At 32.2% G+C, this 23,305-nt stretch overlaps 1 protein-coding gene across 2 annotated transcripts in view; it reads right to left on the bottom strand.

Moving 5' to 3' along the window:
- LOC145292099 (adhesion G-protein coupled receptor G6-like) overlaps positions 1–23,305 on the bottom strand; it is a 231,992-nt gene that overhangs the window by 18,223 nt on the left and 190,464 nt on the right. For both annotated transcript variants that reach the window (XM_080138183.1, XM_080138184.1), the window contains exons 20-24: positions 19,199–19,326; positions 17,125–17,248; positions 8,280–8,424; positions 3,616–3,688; positions 1,366–1,751 (exon numbers count right to left, since the gene is read on the bottom strand). In XM_080138183.1, the coding sequence (XP_079994309.1) occupies positions 1,366–1,751; positions 3,616–3,688; positions 8,280–8,424; positions 17,125–17,248; positions 19,199–19,326 (856 nt within the window). The remainder of the gene's footprint in view (positions 1–1,365; positions 1,752–3,615; positions 3,689–8,279; positions 8,425–17,124; positions 17,249–19,198; positions 19,327–23,305) is intronic.

Below are 23,305 nucleotides of genomic sequence, written 5' to 3'. Positions count from 1 at the left end.
CTGGTGGTGACTATGTAAAAAAATATATTCTGGAACACAAAAGATGCTCGTTTTAATGATACCGCTTCCTTTTACGTTTGAGTTTTTTAGTTTAAAAATAGGAGGCTTTACTTTTGGAACAATCCTTGTATATAAAATGATGCACTTTAAAGGTCGAAGGTCATATCATTGAAAACGATGTGAAAATAGCAATGAAGAATAGTTATCTGAATAATCTAAATAATACAAATTATTTATCCCCATTAAACAAATTATTGCCCTGATTTTAAAATAAATTATCGATAATCATTTAAAAAAAATTATCGAACATTATTTAAAAAATTTATTGAGCATCATTTAAAAAATTATCAATCCTCATTAAAAAATTATCGATCATCATTTGAAAAAATATGGATCATCATTTAAAAAATTATCAATCCTCATTAAAAAAATATTGGTCATCATTTGAAAAAATATCAATCCTCATTAAAAAATTATCGATTATCATTTAAAAAATTATCAATCCTCATTAAAAAATTATTGATCATCATTTGAAAAAATATCAATCCTCATTAAAAAATTATCGATTATCATTTAAAAAATTATCAATCCTCATTAAAAAATTATAAATCATCATTTGAAAAAATATCGATCCTCATTAAAAAATTATCGATCATCATTTAAAAAATTATCAATCCTCATTAAAAAATTATCGATCATCATTTAAAAAATTATCAATCCTCATTAAAAAATTATTGATCATCATTTGAAAAATATCAATCCTCATTAAAAAATTATCGATCATCATTTAAAAAATTATCAATCCTCACTAAAAAATTATTGATCATCATTTAAAAAATTATCAATCCTCATGAAAAAAATATCAATCATCATTTTTAAAAATATCGATTCTCATTTAAAAAATATCAATCCTCATTAAAAATAATTATCGATCATCATTTAAAAAAATATCGATTCTCATTTAAAAAATATCAATCCTCATTAAAAAATTATCGATCATCATTTAAAAAATTATCAATCCTCATTAAAAAATTATTGATCATCATTTGAAAAAATATCAATCCTCATTAAAAAATTATCGATCATCATTTAAAAAATTATCAATCCTCACTAAAAAATTATTGATCATCATTTAAAAAATTATCAATCCTCATTAAAAAAATATCAATCATTATTTTTAAAAATATCGATTCTCATTTAAAAAATACCAATCCTCATTAAAAATAATTATCGATCATCATTTAAAAAAATATCGATTCTCATTTAAAAAATATCAATCCTCATTAAAAATAATTATCGATCATAATTTAAAAAAATATCGATCCTCATTTAAAAAAATCTAAAAGAAAAAAAAAAATTGCTTACTTTTATCAAACCTTTCTAATTTCTCTGATTTCGGCCAGCACTGGAATAACTGTATTAAATTATCTCTGGATTCTTTTTTATACAAGCAATAAAAGATGAATATGAAAAGGCCTTGGAGGGAATTGAAAATCGTGAACAGATACGTGAATATGAGACCAGCTTCTCCAACCGCTAGAAAAGCCATGGTCCAAGTTAGACCCAGCAAGAAGAAAACACCCACGATTCCAATAAGGCGGATCTTTTTCCGGTTGTGTTCGTATTTTTTAATCTTCTGCATGGCAAGAAGGCGCCAGACGATGATGCAGAATATGGACACGTTGAAAAGGAGGATTGCGGAAATCGGGAACAAGAATGATGTGTAGAAAGCAGATTGCGATAGCCAGCATCTTGAAGAGAAAACAGAAAAGAAACGAAAATATGAGATGAGACCAACATTTAAGGCTTTAATGTCTACTAGTAGATTAACCTTGGTGACCAAGTATCTGGGTTTGTTTAGCTCTCTCAAACAATACGAAGACGTGACACAAGTTTGGGAAAGTGGGATTTGAAGGGTCAACGTTCAAGAGGAAGACCACTCTGGCCTACAAAACATGCCTTGGCAGCACCGCCCGCATTTTTCGATAGGGGCACTTCAGGCGATTAGCAATAAGCCCTTTTCAAAAGGTGAGAAGTCAAAGCCTGGGAACGTGGACCTCCTAGAACTGCACAGCCAACAGAGAACAAGCCATCTCAATAATGCCCGAGACTCTGGCGGATTTGGGGCCAGGGGAAAACAAAATACTTGGGCGAATACTCTGACACTGAGCACGATGTGAGTGTAAGGATTGCTCAGTCACAAAGTGCATTGCAATCAGAAAGAAAAACAAAATAAGACTTCAAGTCATACATAGAGGTAATCCTTCTGTATGGCTTGAAATAGTGGACACTAAACGTGGTGCATAGAAAGTGGCTAGATAGTATATACACCAAAGTAGCTTATAACATATAGAAAAGATGTCACATGAACAAGTCATTGTATGGATTCTTGCCTTGTGTGTCAACGACTACAAAGAGAAGACAACTAGCATTTGGAGGACATGTCACTCGTCACAATGAACCTGCAGGAAGACTATGAGGAATACTGTGCCGAGCATGTACAGAAGTGCACAAGCGTATGAGTCGGACGTATCGTGTCAATCGTCACTGTTGCTCGGGAACGTGTGTGTCGATTCAACGATATTGCTTGTTGGCATGGTGTGTATTTTCGGCAATATTGTTTGAGATTGCGCAGATGAATTTGTTCAGAACCGTGCTATCACTTGTGATATATTTATATATATATATATATTTTAGGTGCTCTCCTCTCCTCTGTGAAGCGACAAATACAATAGTGGTATGAATTTTTTTTTTAGAATTCTTACAATAACAAAATATGGTCTGTGACATTTATAAATAATAAGGATTATGTTGTTTTTTTTTTCGTGTTTTAATTTATACTAGCAAGCCCGTGTCCCGACATTGTCCGAGACAGTAGATTAATTTAAGAAATTCCATATCCCTTGAACTATTGAATTATTTGCTGCTTATGATTGTCTATTACAAAAATAAGTCTCATAAAATTAATGTAAAGCAGAAATACAACAAAAGTAAAAGCAAAAGCAACAAAATTTCAAATCGTGTGTATCCTATGCGATAGCATTTACTTTTTTGCAGATTTAAATTCGGGTAAATTTGACTAAAATAAGTAATTAAACAAATAAACTTTTAATATTTGGTTTAGTGAAAGCATATAAGAGAATATGAAATAGGTGCAATTTTGAAGATTATAATTGCTCACTAGGAGCAAGTAAAAGGTTATAATTGCTCACTAGGAGCAAGTAAAAGGTTATAATTGCTCACTAGGAGCAAGTAAAAGGTTATAATGGCTCACTAGGAGCAAGTAAAAGGTTATAATTGCTCACTAGGAGAAAGTAAAAGGTTATAATTGCTTACTAGGAGCAAGTAAAAGGTTATAATTGCTCATTAGGAGCAAGTAAAAGATTATGATTGCTCACTAGGAGCAAGTAAAAGATTATAATTGCTCACTAGGAGAAAGTAGAAGGTTATAATTGCTCACTAGGAGCAAGTAAAAGATTATAATTGCTCACTAGGAGCAAGTAAAAGGTTATAATTGCTCACTAGGAGAAAGTAAAAGGTTATAATTGCTCACTAGGAGCAAGTAAAAGGTTATAATTTCAACTCAGCAAAAATACCGAAAAGCAACAGACTCACATTTTCCCTTTGAGTATATAGTTTTCTGTCTTGTTGATTCCGAGGGTCAAAGCAACAATACCAAGTGGAAGACCTTAAAAATGAAAATAAAAATAAACTTTTACAGGAATAAATGTTTGTCTGAAATTTTTGGGTAAAAAGTTATCATTTCATTTGTTTATTTCTTTTTCCGTTTGTTTATTTGTGTATTTATTTATTTCTTCATTTATTTATTTGTATTTATTTGTTTGTTCGACTGTTTACATATGTGTTTATTTTTTCATTTGTTAATATGTTATTTAGTTTGTTCATTTGTTTTTTTTTTTGCTTGTTCATGTATTTATTTGTTTTGTTTTTATTATTTTTTTGTTTATGTACTTGTTTATTTGTTAATTTAGTTATTTTTTGTTTATTTATTTATTTGCTTGTATGTTTATTTTTGTATTTGTTTATTCGGTTTGTTCATTTATTTATGCTTTCATTTTTATGCATTTGCTTGTCCATTTTCTATTTGTCAATTTGTATATTTGTTTGTTTGTTCATTGGTTTATTTGTTTGTTTATTAATTTGCTTGTTTATTTGTTTGGTTATTTGGTTATTTATTTGTTAGTGTATTTATCGGCGTTTTTTTTAACTTGTTATTTTTATTTTGCATCATCCTTCCTCTGCTATTATTACTTTTAAACTTTGGTTCCTCTAAACATAGAGTATTGCCCCTAGGTATCAAGATGTTTATTAACATTACATTTAATTTTCTAGATCTTAGTACGGTGAGGAAAACAGCGATCAGGTCGGGAATTCCAATGGTGAGGGATCGAGGAGGATGCTATCGACTAGGACAATCGTCAGTTTTTAACTATCTCTTAACTTCACCCTAGAAAGTTGTTTGCATATATATTTAATTGATAAATACAATATCAATATACCGATCGAATTCTGTTTAATATTTTATACGATAATTCTAAAAAAAAATGTCTTAGAATTCCATTTTTCCATTATTTCTGAATACATCTAATTCCATCTTGTAATTTTCTACGCTACTGCTGTTCATAATCTGATATAGAAACTATCCCAATATATATATATATATATATATATATATATATATATATATATATATATATATATATATATATATATACAGTGATGATCATATTTATTGGCACGGTAAAATAAAAGTTAAATTTTGTCTAATAAATTCTAAAAAAGGGATTAAATTAAAGAAAATAACAAAGTATATTATGTATTTTTAACTGGCCTTTCCGATGCAGCAATCGGATTTTAGAAAAAATAAATAAGAAAGGAACAACAAACATAATTGCAAAAAACCCTTGTTCAAAATTATTGGCACGATTTATTTAATAATCAATTGTATAGCCTTTGGCCTTGATTACCTTCCTCAGTCGCTTTTCATAGTTTACAACCAAGTTGTTGCACTCTTCAGTAGTAATTTTAGCCCACTCTTCCTGACAATAATCCTCCAATTGAATAAGATTCTTAGGCTTCCTTTGCATTACCCTCAATTTTAATGTTCTCCATAAATTTTCAATTGGATTAAGGTCTGGGCTTTGTGATGGCCACTCCAAAACATTAATATGATTGTCCTCAAGCCATTTCTTAGTCAGTTTAGCCGAATGCTTTGGGTCATTATCTTGCATGAACCACCAACGACGACCAAGTGAGAGCTCTTTAGCAGAGTCTTTCAGGTTTTCATCCAATATTTTAACATAATCTTCCTTTTTTATGCTACCTGTGACCTTAACAAGTCGCCCTGGTCCAGAGGCAGCAAAGGATCCCCAAAACATCAAACTGCCTCCACCGTGCTTCACTGTGGGTATGGTGTTCTTAAGCAGGAAAGCTTCGTCAGATTTTCTGTAAATATAAGACACTTTATTATGGCCAAATAACTCTATTTTCGTTTCGTCAGTCCATAGAACACGTTTCCAGAATGCAACATCTTTATCAATATGACGTTTTGCAAAGGCTAGCCTTGCTTTCAGGTGCATAGGCTTCAATAAGGGAGTCTTTCTCGGACGACATGCTTTTAAACCAGCTCTCTTCAAAACTCTACCAACTGTATGTCGAGATACATTCACTCCAGAGGTGCTCTGTTCATCAACAATCTCCCCAACAGAGATCCTTGGGTTTTGTTTTACTTGTCGAACAATTTTCCGTTCATCTCTTGGGGAAAGAATCCTTTTTCTCCCTCTACCCTCTAAACTCATAACGTGGCCTGGCGATTTGAACTTGTTTATTATGGCTCTAACAGTGGATTTGGGAAGGTTTAGCTTCTTTGAAATCTTATCATAGCCCTCCCCATTGGTATGGCTTGCTACAACAAGCTTCCTGACGTCTTCGCTGTGTTCCTTAGTTTTAACCATGGCGATTGAAAATTATAATTTAGTCACTTATAATAGTTTAAATAAATCGCTATCTAAAAATTATCTGAAAAAAATTATTCACTGAATTAGCGTTAAACAAGCATAATATGGCTATAAAAAAGTTCAGAAAGCACGTAAACCGGAAATTGATTGATATTATACTGATACTAAAAGAAAAACAAAGCCGTGCCAATAATTTTGAACAAGAGTTTTTTGCAATTATGTTTGTTGTTCCTTTGTTATTTATTTTTTCTAAAATCCGATTGCTGCATCGGAAAGGCCAGTTAAAAATACATAATATACTTTGTTATTTTCTTTAATTTAATCCCTTTTTTTAGAATTTATTAGACAAAATTTAACTTTTATTTTACCGTGCCAATAAATATGATCATCACTGTGTATATATATATATATATATATATATATATATATATATATATATATATATATATATATATATATATTAGAAAAAAATCTAATTGTTAATTTTCAAATCTTCCTTACAGATCAAGGTGAAATACTAAAAACTATACTTTTTAGCCTGTTAAAAACGAACAAAAGTTATAGCCCGTTGACTAATTGGCAAATTGATGGTTGAATATGATTAAATCTGTGATCACCTTTGCATTATATACTGATCTCTATTGACCTCTATTATCCTTTACTGTGCATCGAACGGATACCATAATACTTAGTTCTCTGCACTTTATCATCACAAAGGCACATACAAAATTTCAGCCAGATCGTCTTAATAGTTTCCGAGAAAAAGTGGAATGGGCAGACAAATAAACAAACAGACGGACCAAGAGAAATATAATATAGATATGTCCGCCTTAATTCTTGTGAATGTTTCACTTAATAATTTTATTATTTTTATTCAGCCTATTTTATTCAATATTGCTATTTATTTATTTTTTTTACTGTGTCGATTGGTGTTCTCTTTGGACTTCTTTATACGTTTTGTTCATCTACGATGATATTTTCCCCATGTCAAATGTTACAGATTAGTCATGTATTGTTTATATATTTATGAACAGTCATTTAAGCAATCATGTAGAGAGGAATAATTGGCTGAAACGTCACGAAAACAACAAATAAAAAGATGAGGATAATAGGAGAAATAATTAAATAAAAAAATATACAATTTACTCATCTCCAAAATAATTCGAAACTAATTCAATAATACCACGATTCAATTTAAAAATAAATACTGTTACATAATAGGGACCGTACGCCATTAATTGGCGATTAAGTTAGCTAGTTATAAATTTGATGTGAGTCACCTTTAGTACATGTCAAGATAATCTAGCTGCAAACAGAATTTTACCCAAAGATAAATGACTTGAATTGAAGTGGGGGAGGCAACAGTTCAAACTGTAGACAAAACATAGTCGAACGATATGAGAATATGACAAATGAGTCACGTTTTCGAGCGAGAGAGAAACATTAGTTTTGAGTTTAGTCTTTCCGTTGGAAGCATGTAAACAAGACATGTTAATAATGTAGAAATAATCTAACCTGAAGGTTATCGATGTCTGTCCGTCTGTGCATCACTTGTTTTGTTAGATAGAAAGTAAGTTTCAGAAGCATTAATCATTAGTCTCTCTCTCTCTCTCCTAAGTCCACTCTCTCTAATAAAACATTGAAGAAACTCAACAAACATCTTCCTTGTGTCTTTCTTGGATGAGAAGTTTATTTGTCTAAGTTTAAAAGGTGAGACAATCGACAACTATTTGACAAAGTAAACTCTCATGAAACGGCGATCATGAAAAGAAATGACGATGCAGAAAATAAAAGGACGACACAGTTATAGACGTACGTATGTATATATGAAAAGACTTATTCGGTTTGGCTTTATTGGTCGCTAATGGATGGAAACATAACAATACGATCCCCATGAATTAAATAAAGAGTTTCGTTTGAAATACTATACAGATTCCCGAGTTCGACATAAAGATTCACATGTTTGACTTGAAGCTTTCCCAGTTTGCAAAAAATAATTGTGTTGCATATATGTCTCGGAAACGGATACATTTGTGTTTGAAATAGTTGAGTGATCTTGGTTATTTAATCGAGTAATACAATTTTGTAAATTACTTTAATGAACAGTTATTCATAGTCGTAGCTGGTAATATGCTTAAGCTTTAGGCTTTCGACGTATCTTTGGATGTCTCTTGTAAACTAATATGCCCGTTCATATTTATGGCTTACAGCAGACATATTCTTGTGAGGAGGGGCCCAGGTGCGTTGATATTAATTTCATCAGTATAAATTGTGAAACGTGAAGGTTTCAGTCTTACTTACCCCATGCAAACAGCGAACATCGAATGATGAAGTGAGACAGGTACGTTCGGAAAACGACCACCATCGCCAAGTATATATGAACAGCTTCAATGGCCATCCACATCATGGATGCCAAGAGTGTGTAATGAAGTAGAACAGCCACAATCTGAATAAAAACAATTGTGTATTATTTGGAATAATTCAAACTAATGTTCACATTTTGGATGCTAATCTTGCAACATTTTGGCCAATGTAACCTTCGACCTTCTTTAGGTGTATCTTGTCGAACTCAGAAATCTTTCTGTTAAACTCGGAAATCTGTACAAAATGTCGAACCCTAAATTTAATCCGCTGAGATAACATACTTTCTCTTTTCATCGATGAATGACGTGACTTGAACGGGGGGGGGGGTTTTTTTCCAGCCATGACCGGTAGAAAAATTAAGTAATTTTCAATTCGTATCACCCTCACTGAAGATTGAAATTTCAACCGCCAGAAGAGTGCCACTTAGAACTGAATTTACTTAGTACTTTATCCATTATGTCACAGGCCCTTGTGGAGATGGTTGGCAGAAAGAGATAATACTATCCCAGGGATTAAATAAAGGGTTCCATTATAAATTCTGTACTAGTTCATGAATTCATCAGAAAATTCAACAAGATACACCTGAAGAAGGTCGGATGTTACATCGGCTGAAACATTAAGAAAATAGCACTCAAGATGAAAACAGTAATTTGAATAATAAAAATATTCCAAATTATCAGTCTTCATTTAATAAATTCAATAACAAAAACAGTTGTGTTCTGGTTGAAATTTAATCAAGTAAAGAAATATTTAGAAAAAATATTTAAAAATAAGGAGAATTTATAATTAAGATAATGTAATTTTTATTATTTGTATTATTCAGACTACTATTCAAATCTTCGTTGTTATAGTCATAATGTTTTTGTTATCTTGCTATGGTCATAATGTTTTTTGTTATATTGTTATAGTCATAATGTTTTTGTTATCTTGCTATGGTCATAATGTTTTTGCTGATGTAATCTCCGACCTTCTTCGGATATATTTTTCAAACTTGGGAACCTAATAGTCAAAATTGGAAATGTTTATGCCTAACATGAGAAACTGTACGAAAGTTCAAACTGAATCCTTCATTTAATCCATAGGGTAGATTAATCTCATTCTGTCAGCCATAACCAGATGAAAGTGTTATGTTATCCAATCATGGAAGGAAGGAGTGTAAACAATCTCCCTCCCCCCATTGGTTAAATAAAAGGTTAAGTTAAAAAATATTGTTCCCAAGTTCAACAAGAAGCTTCCCAGGTTTGAAAAAAATGCATTTGAAGAAGGTCAGAGGTCACATCAGTTGGAAGTTTGTTAATATAGCATTCTAGATAAGAACAACAATCCCAACAATAGAAATTATCAATGTTAATCTAAAAAATTCTGAAACACAAAGCAGATTAATCAATATTTTACTAGAATATCCTTTCTGTTGTGCATTATGTAAGCAGCTTAAGAACATTTAGATTTTGGAGGGTTTTTGGTTTGTGGAATTGTGGTTCATATGCAACAATTCTTTCAACAGAAAAAAAAGGCAAAAATCTTTTTCTGTTTTTTCAATCCTGGCAAAATTCTAGACTTCTGTTTTACTGCATTCTATGAACATTCACTTGCGCATTAATTGCACAGGCCATGATCGTACCCCTCATTGTGTCGGTCCAAAATTATTGACCGATTCAGTCAGCACTGCAACAAAGGAACTCTTCCTACAAACAATATCCGAAATTTTACTTTAAAAAATATAAGAGGTGTTTATCTTTTTCCTAAATCAAACAGCAGGTTTGCAAAATAAAAGAGTTACCTGATCAAACCGAAATACATAAGTCACATTGGCAGTCTTTCAACCAAGATTCCCAAGAACTCAACCTGTCCAGGGAGGTACACCGATCCAACTGCATGGCAACCCTAAGAAAAATCATATCTGTCGAACGTTCAAGTTCAACTTTTCCTCTAGAAGTTAAGTTCTGACTACCTTCACTACTCATTTCCTGAAATCTTTTCACCCCTGAATGATTCTGGTCTTTGTTACTGGTCACCATTCGACCACCTAGAAGTTGACTACTCGCAATAACTACTGAAGGTAACATCCAGACAGTCTCCATAATAGGGACTTATCTGCAGATAATCTTAGACATGACTTTTCTCAAACAGGCCTGTCCCAATATGATCCCCAGTTCAAACAAAGCAAATATCTCTTGGGTGGTCGGACTCTGGCAAGAGCTATTTTCATTTTTCTGGGTCCCCCTTTTCCTTTGACCAAGCATTTATCACCTGAAACGTCTGCCATTCGTATGCACTACCAAAACATGCTGTGCATTGAATGTTTACAATTCTACTTCTTCACTTTCTTTTCTTTTTTTATCTTCTTTCGTTCTTAACTGTAGCAATCACAATGTTCATGCCTGATCAATACTGACCGAAAATCTAAAAGTACTATATACTCAATCTCTATGCTTATCATAATTTTCTTTCTCTACCTACAATCCAGTTTTTTTCGTCTTGTCCATAAATGTTCTCTTCACAATCACTTAGTTTCCTTACTGGAAACAAACGGAAGTAAAAGTCACTTTCTATACAGTCTGTGAGGCTACTAGATCAGACTGTCTCAAAATACCGGCTTCATCACTTGAATGCACCAAACTTTGATGTTATTATTTTTCCCCCGTTTGCAAAACTCAATCATGTTCTGCAAACCTCAAAGCAAAAAACAACCCCTTTTCTTTACAAAACAACCAAACTAAACACTATGAATAAATATTTGAACATGTAAAAACTTGAAGCATAAAACATTTTTTTAAAAATTACTGGATTTGGGATTAAAAGCCTGAAAAAGATTGATATGTCATAAAACAAAAGAACCAAACCAAACACCATAGATAAATATGAGAATATTACCCTGAATACATAATGATAGTATTTTATTTACTAATAATCAATAGATGACTAACGTTTGTAATAAAAAGAAACTGACATTAAATTGAATCATTAGCAGATGTTTTGTTTTCAGGAGTTTACCTACTAAGCAGACAGTACAGAATTTAACACAATATGGTAACCATTATATATATATATATATATATATATATATATATATAATGGTTATATATATATACATATAATGGTTATATATATATAATGGTTATATATATATATATAACCATTATATATATAATGGTTATATATATATATATATATATATATATATATATATATATATATATATATATATATATATATATTGAAAGAAACATGTTCATTTTTTCCAAAGACTTTTGTATTCCTACACGTCAACACATAGGAAATGAATACAGAAAAGATATAAACATTTATATATTTTTCGTAATGATATTTTACCCATAGTTGGTCAATTTAGCTCTTATGCATAGATCATCGTATAACGATTAGATCACTGTCTGACTGGCGTAAACGAACATTTAAAATTAAGATGTTTAAATTCAACGTTATTTCACGCGGTTAATGGTAGCCGAATGGATTAGGTCTCCGCTAATCTAGCCAGAGATGTCTCGTGTTGCGGGATTCAAATCGTTCGACTGGTATTAATCGTGACACCCTGCACTGAAGATTCCCGAAAGGATGAAACACTAGTGTCTGTAGGTATTTAATTATTATAGTAAAAAATAATTATATATATATATATATATATATATATATATATATATATATATATATATATATATATATATATATAGTATTTTGATGCATACATATCATCATTGATCATACAGATGAGTATTGGCTGAAGAGAGCTTGATATGGATATCTTAAACGGTTCTAATAATAGGGATTGAAACCGACGGTACCAATAACTTGTCTCATCTAACAACTTTCTGTACACAAATTCTTGGTACAGCAAAATGGAAGGAGAAATTTCAGAGGAAACATAATTTAATTTAAATACCAAAGAAACAAAAAAAAAACGGGCGGGTGGAATTATTAAAATTTCCTTAAGTCCTTATCGTCTGACCCTCTAAGAGGAAACGTCAGAATGATAAATTAAAAGCTAAGAATCGAATGAGGAAAGAGGGGAATTTGGTTTCAGTTGGAAGACCAGTGAGAAAAAAAAAAAATTATAATCTCACTGTTCAGGTGGTTTTAAATCAGTAAATATTTCCAACTGATGTTTCAAAATCTTTTGTCTACACAGGCTAGGTCGAGAGTTATTAATGACTAACGCCTCAATGATACTGAGATTATAATTCGACCTAGCACTGTATAAAACAGAAAACCACCCATCGGAATATTGGTCAGAACACCCATTTATACTAATCAGGTGATTACCGATGGCGGACTCATGAGCTAATATATATAGTAGTACGTTATAAAAATGTATATGGCAATATATATATTATAACTTACTATCTAGCTCTACCTACGTGTTGAGTACTGTTGAAGTAAATACTTAAAGTTTACGCATAAAATTATACTTTAGTATATTAATTTATGTGATTAAATGAAGTAGTCATATATATATATGATGATTGCAACGTCTTGTCAGACGAGTGTCACTCCCTCAGACACATAAATTCCATGAGCCCTAACATGACTTTTTTTTTTTTTAGTGTTACCGGCGAATTCACACACTCAAGCCGACATGACACTGAAGACGGCCATTGCTATATATACATATATATATACGTACATGCATACACATACATACACACACATATATCCATAAACATACATAAATATATGCATAATGCATATACGTACACACATGTATACATACACAAATACATACGCATATATACACACACATATACAAATACAAACACACATATACATATATATACAGATACAAATATGTACACATATATGCACATATAAACATACGTTTAATTACATATACATATGCATACATATCTATGCATTTATACACAAACATACACATATGCATAGATACACATACATATACATACATACACAGACAAACATATATATACATATATACATACAAACACACACAAACATATATACATATATACATACATATACACATAGATATATATACATATACATACACATGTACATATATAAACATACGTACACATATACGTACATACACACACGGATACATATAATGATGGCAGATCAATTATTACATGCTTCCAGCATTTCAAGCCTACACGCGTCACAACTTTTCCATTGCTATAGGACTATTTTTATAGACAAATGCCTGAGGGAGTATCTATGCAAAGATGATGTTACAGAGATTTAGCTTTGTATGGCAGCTAAATCTCTCTCTCTCGGTTAAAAATTTTGAGATCCAGCAACAAGCAAGAGCAAGATAGCCAGCAACAAGTTCAACTGCAGACCAGCTTAATGCGGGTACTGGTCTCCAGCTTTATGGTTTTTTAAATCAGAGATTTGCTTCTCTTAGAGAGGTTGCCTTCACCAAGGCTTACGGGAGCCCTCTCCACCCCACATACACATGAAAATAAACACATGCATGCACACATACATGCATACACAGAATGCACTCAAACATACATATGCATGTACATACACATGCAAACATACACACATAGAGGCACACATTATAAGCATGTACATATGAATACACACACGTACACATGCACATACATGTAACATACACATAAAGGAGCGTTCCAAAAATCATATATCCTCAATGATCAGGACGAAGGTGATGGGTACAATTCAATGAGTTGGAAAAAGAAAATCCAAAACAAACTAAATATACATAGAATCAGACGAAAAATCCAAATGAATAGAATAGCGTTTCAAACGGCTGGAGATTTTTTTGGGGAGGGGGGGGGGTCTTTTTTCTTCTTTTTTCCTTATCCTTCTTCTTTTCTCCTTTTTTCCTTTTTTCCCTCTTCTTTTTTTTTAAATAAAATGTTTGTACACAAAAACTCACGCCCCGAAGGCAGACAATGATGACGAACTTCACACATTATTTACAACTAAATATACATAGAATCAGACGATAAATCCAAATAAACAGAACAGCGTTTCAAACGGCTGGAGTTTTTTTTTGTTTGTTTGTTTTTATTATATATATATATATATATATAGTCTTTGAAGATTTTAACCTTTAAAGCTATACAAAAAAATATTTTTATCATTCGTTAGAAAACCATCTATTCAGTAAGTTATTTAATCACCTGCAATCACTGCATCAACTCGCTCTCGAATTTACTATAGTACCAATAATTTATTTTTCAAGGGATCATCAGTTGTTTACCATAAAACACTGTTTCGGGGATTTAAAAACAAAACAGTATATTACATCATGGCTCCCCAGCAGTGTTGATCAAACACCACCACCCTTAATCTTAGGAAGAAGACATGTTACAAACATTTGATCCAATTTCCTATTCTTAATTGCAGTTACTAACCTTTTCATGCTATGAAAATGAATTTCTTACTTGTGTGATTCATCCATTTCCACATTTAAAATGGATATATTTTTTAATTTATCAGTCTTGTATTTATAAGATTACGGATTAATCCATTTAACTACTTATCACCCCCACTATAATTAGTATTTATTTAAAATTAGATATATAAAGGTTAAAAATATTTTTACATATATACATTTATATATATATATATATATATATATATATATATATATATATATATATATATATATATATATATCTAACGGCCCTAAATGCGAGAGAATAACCTCAATCAACTTCGAAGAATCAAGCTAAAAGTTGATGTTGTTTCTAATATTAAATAGTTATTTTTTTTGGATGTAACCTTAGATTTAAAGAAGGGGTGTTATGAAACATATAAGAAGGATAACGCTAATCCCATCTATGTTAACACACTATCTAATCACCCTAAATCTATTATCAAACACATACCTAAGTCAATTAGCAAAGAGATTAGTAACAACTCCTCCAACCAAAGCATCTTTGACTCCCACAAAAATTTCTACAATAAAGCCCTTAAACACAGTGGCTATAAAAATATGCAACTAGAATATATTGAACCAATACCCTCCAAAATTACACCTAAAATAAACAGAAAAAAGGAAAATAATCTGGTTTACGCCACCTTTTAATATGATGCTCAAAACTAACCTAAGCAATAAATAAATTTTTAAACCTTATCAAAAGCATTTCCCTTCCGAAAGCACTCTGCACAAAATCTTTAATGAAAATACTATCAAATTAAGCAATAGGTATAGTGATAATTTAGAAAAAATAATCAAAAAACATAATAACAAAATATTAAATCGCATTTATAGAAATACTCCCAAAGTAACTAAATCATGCAATTGTAGAAGAAAGTCTGACTGCTTCCCTTAAGGAAAGTAGCCTAATAACCTCAGTTGTTAACAAAGCTACCATTTTTAATAATAAAAAAAAAAACTGATAACAAAAAATATTATATTGGTGTGGCAAGTAACACATTCAAGAAAAGATATACAGGACACAAATGCTCCTTTGAAAATCCAAACCATACAGACAGAACATCACTATCTAAATACTTTAATGAATTATTTGAACGAGGATTGTCACCAATTGTAAATTGGAATATTCTTAAGAGAACCAACACGTTTTCGTCTATAAATTCACCTTGCTCCCTATGCCTTAATGAGAAACTATTTATTACAACATTAAGTGAGAGAAATAAGCTCCGAAATAAAATAAAAAACGTGAGCTCTATCAATTGTAAATACTTTAAAAACACCTCCTTTCTAGCCTCAATCTAATCTGAATACTTAGCTACTACTTGAATACATAGATAATGTATAACCTAATATGCCATCTGCATACCCTCAATTCTTAAGTGCTGTGAATTATTATACTTCGTATGGTTTAATGACACTTATCTTACTGCTACCCATATGCCTCTTCATCCCTTTCATTCCACCCATGATCCTCTCATAGTAAGTATCTACCCCTCTATGCACACTTATATAACCATAAATAACTATATATTTTTATTTCAGAGACTCATCCATATTTGTCATATATATGTATCCTACGGTTCTATTTCATATGTTATCTATATATGTGTATCCTGGGAATTCTGTATAAGATTTTTGTCAACACGTGCCTATATCTCTGTTTCCCACCTATATTGTAAACGTACATATAACTATACCCATCCCTCCCTCTAACCTAGTCTAATTAACTTTCATGTTATATATATATGTATATATACTAATATATAACTTCTGTACTTTTCCTCCCCTTTAGTATATGTTTCAATATTTATATAACCACATACATGTATATGTATGAGCTGGGAATAAGAAAATTGTTTTTACTAACCTTCAAAACTAATGCATTTATTGATTCTATTGCATTTTTATTTATCCTCCTTTTTTATCTGTTTATATGTGTAGTTGCGTATGTGTATATGTGCGTATTTCTGACATGCGACTTGTGTCAACAAACACATTTGCAAACCCCTTCTTTCGACACGCAAAAATTAGCTTATAAACAAACTAGTTTAACTCCCCACCCACCCACCAACACAATCCACTGTTCTGATAAAATACGATCCACTTTAATCATTTCAAATTTATATTGTCTATAAATCCAGCCGTAGTCATTTTGAAATAATTTTCCAAACAGGTTGAAATGCGATTTCTCCATTTTTCTTTTTTTTTTTTAGAAAGCTAACAACTTTTAAAGTTTTTTTTTTAAGAGCTCAGTCTTTTCTTTTTTTTATGGCGTCGAATGATTCAGGGTCGCCTGACGAAGTCTCATTGACTGGCAGTACTCTATCTTAGCACATATCTGGCTGTTATACAATTGGAGATTATAAATATGATAGTATAGAAACATTCTTGACTTACCTTACAAGCCACGATTTCAGTGACTGTATAAGGTTGCATTCCGACTACAAAGATTAGATTGGATGCAGCAAGGGTCAGGCACAAACTAACCAGAATATGAGAAACAGCACCAGAGCGAAGTTTCCTATCAAAAGAAAAATTTCTATTTTTTTTAATAACATCATGGCAAACGTTTTTACATTTTTCTTAAACAAAATAATGTACTTGGTCGAATTAATTCTACCTTGCGAGCGAACTATAGCCACTGGACCATTGATACTAATAATGGCTCACACCAAAATTGAACCTCCACCACCTTGCAGCGTTGAAACTGAGCACCTAGGATTAAATTCTTCGTCTTTCCTCTAATGGACGTATTGCCTACCATCACTGCCTAGCCCATTGAACTTGCTTTCATGCTAAAAAGCACTTTTGACCAATATAAAGAGTCATGATCTTCATTGCATCTGTCCAGGTGACGCTTTCTGTTCTTTACAGAAATCATTGGATTGCATCTTGCAACATATCCTCGCAAATTAAATTCATTTAATCTGTTCTTGACAGTAGAAAGAAAGCACTTTTTAACAAGATTGCACTGTTGTTGGATTTGGGGAGCCGTTTCAAATCTGTTTCTTATGCTGCGGATCTTGATAGCATTGTCTTCCCTGTTAGAAGTAACTCTAGTACGATCTGATTTAAGGGCATCATGAACACTGCCGGTGTTTTGATGCTTTTGCACAGTCTTTCGTACCGTTTTCTCATCACATTTCAATCTGCGGCCAATTTCTCGATTGGATAAACCAGAAAGGTGGAGATTAATGAGCTCTTAATGATCATTAAGAGAAAGTCGTGGCATATGGACTAAATGTTACGTTGTATAACCTGGAACAACAACAATTACGATTAGAGATGCTTTATTACCTGTTGGTGGATATTTTAAACTGATTTAGAGGCTATAATTTAGGCTGGTTTTAAGCGAATTTGTTGCTGCAGGCCTTCTCAACTTGAAGTTATTTTTTTGAATTGACGTGACCACTATAATATTTCAATTAAAAGTAAATATGAACAAGTAAAATCATAGAGGAATAAGAGGCGAATCAAATAAGGTATAGGTTTTTTAAACAGTTACATTAAATTTAGCTTAAATTTGCAGTTTTTGAAAAAATTACAAATGCGGACTTTCTTTTTGCCGGCACTTTATATAATATTCCTGTTTTCTGCTTGGGAGTGCAATTAAAAAAGAGTCATCTAACGAGAACAAACAAGTAAAATTTTATTTCCGTTTTTACATTTAACAATCCAGATGCTATTTTTACCCTTTATAACTTGGTTGAACTAATTTGTTTAGTCATAAATAAATGAATATAACTGCATAAGGTGGAGATTGATTCAAACACGCCTTGTACGTATTGGTTCAGTATCTGGGTAATATCTCCAGATTGCAACAATCCATTAATTACATTCAGTCTGCCCTCATCTGTCATAGAGAGTGGAGGATTTCGTTTGTTGTCATAAACACACTTTTTTCAAGCACTATGGATAATAATCAAAGAACGTTTATCAAATGCAAAAATTCTCAGTGGAAAATTGATTTCAGTGGAGTTTTAAAGTTGTGTTCTGTTTCGCCTCGAATCGTTTGAGTCAGTTTCAATAATCCGGATAATGCACACGTCTGTTTGCATAACACGCCGTCTTTTCAACTCACTGATCGATCCTTTTACCACTTCTTGTATGCATCTTGCATAAACTAATTTGCATGGAGTTTGCGTTACTCACTCGTGATCGTCAAATACAAAAGTGACGTTATCATTTTCACTTTTATTATTATTATATTTTCTTTAATCGAACGAACATGACATGCACACTACTCAGGTAAGCTACGATTTTCCCTGCAGTCAGCTTCTGAGTTTGCGTTACTCACACGTGATCGTCAAATACAAAAGCGACGTCACTATTTTAGCTTTTTTTTTTTTTTTAATTATTATTATTTCATTAAGCGAATGAACACAACACCTACGCTAGTCATCAGGTAAGGCACGATTTTTCCCCAAATGGTGATTTGTGAAGATTGTTATGAATGTAAAATCTAACTTACCTAAATCCCAAGTAAGTGAATATAGTAATAAGAAGAGCAACAAATGAAATGCCGCATCCGATGAATGAAAGCATAGATAAAGCTTTACTGTGTCTTGGATCAACTTGATCTCCGTGGTTGTAAATATCCTAAAAGAAGAATCAAATCAAGAATAATAATATAGAAAAGAGGTACATTTAAATTTCAATAAGCGTTTGGCGATAAAGTTTCTTTTTTAATTAGAAATTACCCAATCCAAAACCATTGTCAAAGAAGGAATTCGTTTCTACCACATCGCAAGTACTTAAACTTAAAAAAAAACTTCAAGAAGACAACATAAATTTAGACCATAAAAAAAAATAATAATACTAAAATAATTCTACTTACACATTTGTTTTCGAAAATCCAATTTATTCCCCCCCCCCGGTTCTATTCATATTCTGCTATTGGCATTTGTGCTTTTCACAAATTTCCTTTCCCTTGCCTTTTTTTTTTTTTTTTTGGGAGGTGGGGTCTCGATGGTCTTCCAATTGGATCAAAAACTGTTGGACTTATTCTACATTAGACACTCTCACCAAAATACCACATTGACTCTGTGATTTGATCTTACTTAGATGATTCCCAAATACTCTTTACATATCATGTTTATGACAGACAATCTGCTCATCCCTCTTTCGCCAATAGCTCACATATCACACCTATTTATGTGGGAGAGTAGAAGGCAAGTAAATAGGAATATCAGTCTGATACAAAACTGAATCTGGTGATTACAGCTATAATTTGGGAGGTGCACTGTCAAGGTAAAAGGAGGTAACAGTAGTTCAGTGATTAGCGATACAGACTGACGACCTGGGTGTCTCAAGTTCGAATTCAGTTTTTTCCACAAAAATCACTTTTACTTAGGATGTTGGCAACCTTCACGTGGTCTCTTCCGTAAGTACCTAATGTCTTTCTAGAAATAATTCTGACTAGAAAAATATTGGGAAAGCCAATAGACTCTTCTGAATCATACAATGATGATGATGATGATGATGATGACGAAGAAGAGATAATGTAAGCAAAAACAATATGGATACGCACTCTTTATATGTCATGTTCAGATCTGTTTATCTCTCTTTCGCCACTAGCTCACACAGCACACAGCTAATCTATTTCTGTTACTTTCAAAGAGACTTCATAGATAAATTTAACTTGTTGCAAATATCCAGTGCCTTAGAAAGATTCTAAGGATCAGATGTAGCGATTGAATTACCAACCGCACTATCCAGCAGGTTGTATCATTAATAAGCTGCAAACGACGTCTAGACTGGCTCGAACATACCCTAAGATTGGCCCCAAAGAGAATTGCCAAGCAAGATCAAAAGAGATTTGATTGCACCGGGAAGAAACTGGAGGGAAACTGTGGACCTGGCTTCAGATCGAAGACGATGGTATACTGTGATTATCCTATGTGTCGCAGAACGCGGGAGTTTCCAAGTTAAAGTAAATGTTCAGTATTTTATAGTCCCCATTGTTGAGTCAGGTAATATTGAAATGTATTAGAAAAAAAAAACAAAAAAAACTATCGACAAATAAACGATGACATCATCAAATCGCAATGCTGTTCTTTACGGATATTGACTCTTGTTGATGGTGACCTATCAAGTTTTCAGAAGACAACATTCCGATGTGCAACATTGATGAGCATGTTGACATTATGAATTTATCGGTGACATTATCAGGAAACTCCTGAGATTTCTCAGCCAAAAACCTGTGAAAATGTCCAACGAAGTGACGAACTCTCTTCAGAAAAATTGGCAAAAAACAAGAACAAATGTTCTTTAGATGCGTCCATTCAATCTGTGCGTTTATCAATGCAAATGTTACTTTAAGCTAAAAGTGTGACGTACTGACGAGTAATCTTAAGATGCAATCAGTAAATTTGTAAAAAAAGCAATGAGCATACTATTTCAAACGTGTGTGTAGCAGATTGACGAAAAAGTTATTTCCTACTTACGTGTGATAGACCAATGAAAATTCTAGTTACAAAGTAAGTTAAATTGATGATCTAAAATGTTATTTGAAATTCAAGTGTGACAGACCAATGAAAATTCTAGTTCAAATATAAGTATGATGGCTCAACAAAATTGTTATTTTAAACTTAAGTGTGACAGCCTAATGAAAATTTTTGTTAAAATTTAAATGTCAGACTAACAAATCTGCTATTTCAAAAATAAGCGTGACAGACCAACAAAACTTTTATTTGAAACTTTGTTGTGGCAAACTATAGAACATTCAGACTGACTGACAGACAAAGCCCATTATAGAGATGCTTGTACACATTTAAAATAAGATGCATCCATTTAATCTGTGCATTTAATGATGAAAAACACTATTTCAAACCAACAAAGATGCCATTTTTGCTTTATTTTTTATGAGGATTGATAATATGTATTATTTCGATTGCTCAGACTACTCTTCTCATCTTGTTTGTTATCATCAAAACGTTTCGGCCGATATTACTTTCAACCTTCTTGCGTATCTTCACAATGGCTCTTATTAATCAATGGCTGAAAGAATGTTTTTATTCTTTTTTCCAACTAACCATAATCAGAATTTTTTTTATGAGAAATTTTGTGAAAATGAGAACAGTAGTCCGAACAGTCCAAATAATTCATATGAATTCTCATCCAAAATATTGTGAAGTTATCAGGTCAGTTACTGACTCAAATCAATCATCACCATCATCATCATCATCATCGTATGAAATGAAAAGGTATTATTGTTGGCATTGGTTTCCTTGATATTTTTCTTGTCAGAATTCTTTCTAGGACGATATTGGGTACTTACAGGAGAGATCACGATAAAGGTTGCCAACATCTTAAGTAAAGTTGATTTTGTGTAACGAACTGGATTCGAACTTGGAACACCCAGGTCGTAAATCAATGTTGTTAACCACTTGACCACCATCATCAATAGAAACAACTCGACGCACTTTCCATTTCATAAATACATCACATATTTTGAACTCAAACGACTATGGTTTGTTGGAAAAAGAACAAGAATATTCCTTCTACCATTCAGTAATAAGAGCCATTGTCAAGATACACAAGAAGACGGTTGGATGTTACATCGTCCGAAACATTGTGAAAATAACAACCAAGATGATAAAAATAGTCTGAAAAATCCAAACAATACAAAAATATTATTTCAAAATTAAACATAACTTGACTCATGAGCATATTTCAGAGAGCTTCGCCACATACTTGAGAACAACTCTCCATCAATTATCACAATCTTGAAACAGTATTTCAGCTGCCAGATATGTCATACCAGTCTTAACCCTTATCTTCTATTTTGTTGTCGTCTTATTGATCTTTCTTTAATGAAATATTATTTATATGATTTCTTTATATAATTTGAGTCTGGTATTCGGGAAGTATGCTAAAAATACGATAATTGCTTTGTTTTTCAAATAAGCATGATACAGACATATATATGCTATTTGAAACTTAAGCATGATAAACTGACAAAAATACTATATTAAACTTAAGTCTGGCAGACTGACGAAAATACTATTTCAAACTTAAGCGTGACAAATGATCAAAAGTGCTAGTTCAAACTTGAATGTGACAGACTAACAAAAAACACAATGTTATTAATAAAAAGTATATAAGTAAAAGTATGTTGCAGAAGTACATGTTATAATACTGGGGACCATAACTTTTATGAATCGTTACCCAATAACATGTTACCCAAATGCACATTTTATATTTCTATATTTATTTATTTTTTTTTACTCATCTTAACCTAAAATAAGGCACATTACCACTTGGACGTAAGGGGCTACTAATTGGGACCATGCCTATAAAAGATTAAGATGTTGGTTTACGTTACATTTGAATTTCTACATGTCAGTACAGTTAGGGAAGCAGGTAGCAGGAAGGGAATTCCAAAGTCTAGCCATTCTAGGGAAGAAACTATTAGAGTAGAAATCTTTCTGACATTTAGTACCCTCAACAGTGAAGGGGTGTGATTTTGTTGCTAAGCGGGTTTGTCGGGAATATGTACTTCGAGAAGGCACAAGTGCAATCATAGGCACATTCCATTAAAACAGGCACCGGGATGCAACATTGCGACAATCGGACA

The sequence above is a fragment of the Euprymna scolopes genome, chromosome 13, assembly GCF_053919585.1.
Source record: "Euprymna scolopes isolate OS-2025 chromosome 13, ASM5391958v1, whole genome shotgun sequence".
Lineage (NCBI taxonomy): Eukaryota > Metazoa > Mollusca > Cephalopoda > Sepiida > Sepiolidae > Euprymna > Euprymna scolopes.
The sequence above is the reverse complement of the archived record's forward strand: the minus strand, read 5'-3'. Positions and strand labels throughout refer to the sequence as shown.